General features: G+C 51.0%; 1 protein-coding gene across 1 annotated transcript in view; it reads right to left on the bottom strand.

Annotated features, from left to right (window-relative positions):
• Window positions 1–1,144: 1,144 nt before the first annotated feature.
• The window catches only part of Plk5 (polo like kinase 5), a 7,988-nt gene continuing 6,152 nt past the window's right edge, over window positions 1,145–2,980 (bottom strand). The window contains exons 13-15 of the mRNA XM_021175065.1: window positions 2,475–2,604; window positions 2,287–2,397; window positions 1,145–1,536 (exon numbers count right to left, since the gene is read on the bottom strand). Of these exons, the coding sequence (XP_021030724.1) occupies window positions 1,345–1,536; window positions 2,287–2,397; window positions 2,475–2,604 (433 nt within the window). The 3' untranslated portion in view covers window positions 1,145–1,344. The remainder of the gene's footprint in view (window positions 1,537–2,286; window positions 2,398–2,474; window positions 2,605–2,980) is intronic.

Raw genomic sequence — 2,980 nt, 5'->3', positions numbered from 1 at the left:
TGTGGTCAAGTCTACAGGGCATTTTCTTGACTAATGATTAATGGGGAGGGGGGTCCTGTCCACAACGAGCGGTGCCACCTGTGGGCAGGTGCTCCAGGGTGCATAAGAAAACCTGCTGGGCTTGGTGGCACACACCTTTAATCCCAGCACTCATGAGTTTGAGGCCAGCCTGGTCTACAGAGTGAGTTCCTGGACAGCAAGGGCTACACAGAGAAACCCTATCTTGGAAATAAAATAAAATAAAGATTAAGTCTAAGCTACAGTTCCCCCAAGGAGTTGGGGACTCTGTGACAGGTTGTTCTCAGTGAAGTGTCCTGGGCCCTGAACAGTGTCCCCATCTCACCAACTCTGTGACAGAAGCACATCCCTTGGTGACAGCCATTATGTCCCTAGACCCAGCCCAGGTCTCACCTTGCCAAGTTCTACAGTCCTTCCCTAATGACCTTCATTCAAGTAAACCTCTGTTATTGTTAATTTCACTCACATGACCCCACTTCTGCCTCTGTTCCAGCTAGCCTGGTCTACGACGAGGATACCCTGCCTCCTAACAAACAAGAAAGGTCTGGATAGACAGCTCAGCAGTTGAGAGCACCGACTGCTCTTGCAGAGGAGGTAGATTCGATTCCCAGCACCCTCATGGTGGCTCACAACTGCCTGTAATTCCAGCTCTTGGAAGGCTGACCTCCTCTTTTGATCACCACAGACGCTAGGCACACATGTGGTGCCCAGATGCAAGAACTTAGTCGTGTTGAAATTGGGCCTGGTTCTTCCTCCCAGCCCCAGGCTCCCAGAAATAAGACTCAGACTCAAAATATACTTACAAATACCTTGGCCACATAGCTAGACTCTTCTCTGAGTAGATCATGACTTGAATAACCCAATTATTTTAGCCACATGGCTGGTCACATGTGCTCAGGTGGCATGCATCTGTCTCCTCACATCTTCCCAGGGCAGATCTTCCACCTCTTTCTATCCCAGAATTCTCCCCCAGCTTCCCCGCCGCCCGATGCTCCACCTTTTATTTCCTGCCTAAGGTATTGGCCATACATCTTGACAGTTGCTACATCCATACAGACATAAAATATTCTCTCCACATACACATGTAAAATAAGTAAAGCTAAAGCAAACAAAAAGGAAGCAGACACCAGTTTAAAGGATTCTATTTTATTTAGTGAAAATCCAACAAAATTCTAGCTTGAATAGTCATACTATAAATAATCAAAGACCCCCACCCATCAGTGACCCCGTTGTGTCAACCCTTCATGGACACTGGCTGTGGTGCATTAGCACAGACAGAAACAGATCCCAGGTCTCCACGCCAGCACGCAGAGGTCTGCTCAGACCTCAGACACTCTGGAGCAGATGCAGGCCATGGCGCAGGTGATGGTGGACTGCAAGGGTGAAGCCATGGCTCTGCAGGACATCGAGTGTGTATGAGACGCCCACAGCGGGTCTCCCCGGCTCCTGGAGGGTGAGCAGGAGGTTCTCCTCTTCCCCACTCAGCACCATCTGGGTTTGGGAGGTTTTGAGGCTGACCTGGGAGAGAGAGAGACACTAAGGTCAAGGTGAGCAATCAGCGTCAGTGCTGACCCTCAAGATAGGCACCAGTAACAGTCCAGACTCAGGGTCAAGGGCAGAGAAAGAGGCTCAACTGGGACGCTTGCCCGGCCCACACTAACGGGATCTCATCCACACCCCTTTGTCTATTTTCTCTCTCTCTTCCCTTTTGCATTTTAATAATTTTTGTATACTCATACATGGTTTTGTCATGGTGCACACAGAGAGGTCAGTGTACAACATTCAGGAGTCCGCTCTCTCCTACCACATGGGTCCTGGGGGTTGAACTCGGGGCATCAGGCATGGAAGCAAGTGCCTTTACCACTGAGCCATGATAGCAACCCATTCTTTATTCTCTTTTGTTCTTTGTGTTTGTTTTCCATGGACTCGGTCCCATGTGACTCAGGATGGCTCTGAGCTCCTGAGCCTTCTCATCAGAAGGATTTCCTGTCTTCATTATTATTTATGTTTCCATAAGCTCAGAACAGCCCCAATGTTAGCCAAGGTCTCCGCCAGGAGTTCATGTACCTCAGGTCCCACCCAGGACAGTCCTTCTCTGGGTCTCAGCCCCTCCCACTTCACACTCTGCCCAGAGACACAGGATTCCCCAGAGCAGTGAGATCTGCTGTCTGGCTCCCAGACCAGGCATCAGTAGTTTGCCTGAGGACACAGGATACAACCCCTGGGTATTACACTTCTCGGAGTTGAGTGCTGGCTCTGGTCACTTACCTGCACTGTCCCATTGCTAAACAGCATGACCATAGCCTGGGAGTCAGCAATGAAGCTCAGCAGAGAGATGTCAGGAGAGGCAGGTGTGACAGACATGGGCACAGTTCCCTCCTGCGGGGACAGGCTGGATAAGGGTCTCTCCAGGCCCTACCTCCCTCTCCTGGCCCTCCCCCACCCCAGGCCCTCACCTCCCGCAGACGCCGCTGCATGTAGCAGGCAAAGAGCCGCAGGACAGCCAGCTTGGCACGAAGTGGGCTGGGGACGTCCCTTAGGGTGAAGGTCCAGAGAGTCCCTTGGTCAGGTTGGTAGGAGACATGGCTGGGGATCAGGGACTTGAATGAGTCTCTGTCCTGGGCACCCTGAGTACCACTGTGCCTGCATATAGCCCCGGCTAGTCAGGGTGCTGGCCACCCCAGATCCTGGTTCCTCTCCTGTCTCCATGGAAACAGCCACTGCTCTCCTGGACAGCCCAGCCTCCTCCATGCCCACCCACCAAAACCACTATGGTAAAAATATCAGAGCCTGGGAGGTGGGCTCAGTGGTGGAGGATTTACTAAGTCCTGGGTTCTCTCCCCAACAACCACAACAACAACAACAAAAGAATAGGAGCTTGAGAGGTGGCTCAGTGATTAAGAGCACTGACTGCTTTTCCAGAGGTCTTTTTTTTTTTTTTTTTTTTTTTTTTTTTTTTTTT

The sequence above is a fragment of the Mus caroli genome, chromosome 10 (genome assembly GCF_900094665.2).
Source record: "Mus caroli chromosome 10, CAROLI_EIJ_v1.1, whole genome shotgun sequence".
NCBI classification, from domain to species: Eukaryota; Metazoa; Chordata; class Mammalia; order Rodentia; family Muridae; genus Mus; species Mus caroli.
The sequence above is the reverse complement of the archived record's forward strand: the minus strand, read 5'-3'. Positions and strand labels throughout refer to the sequence as shown.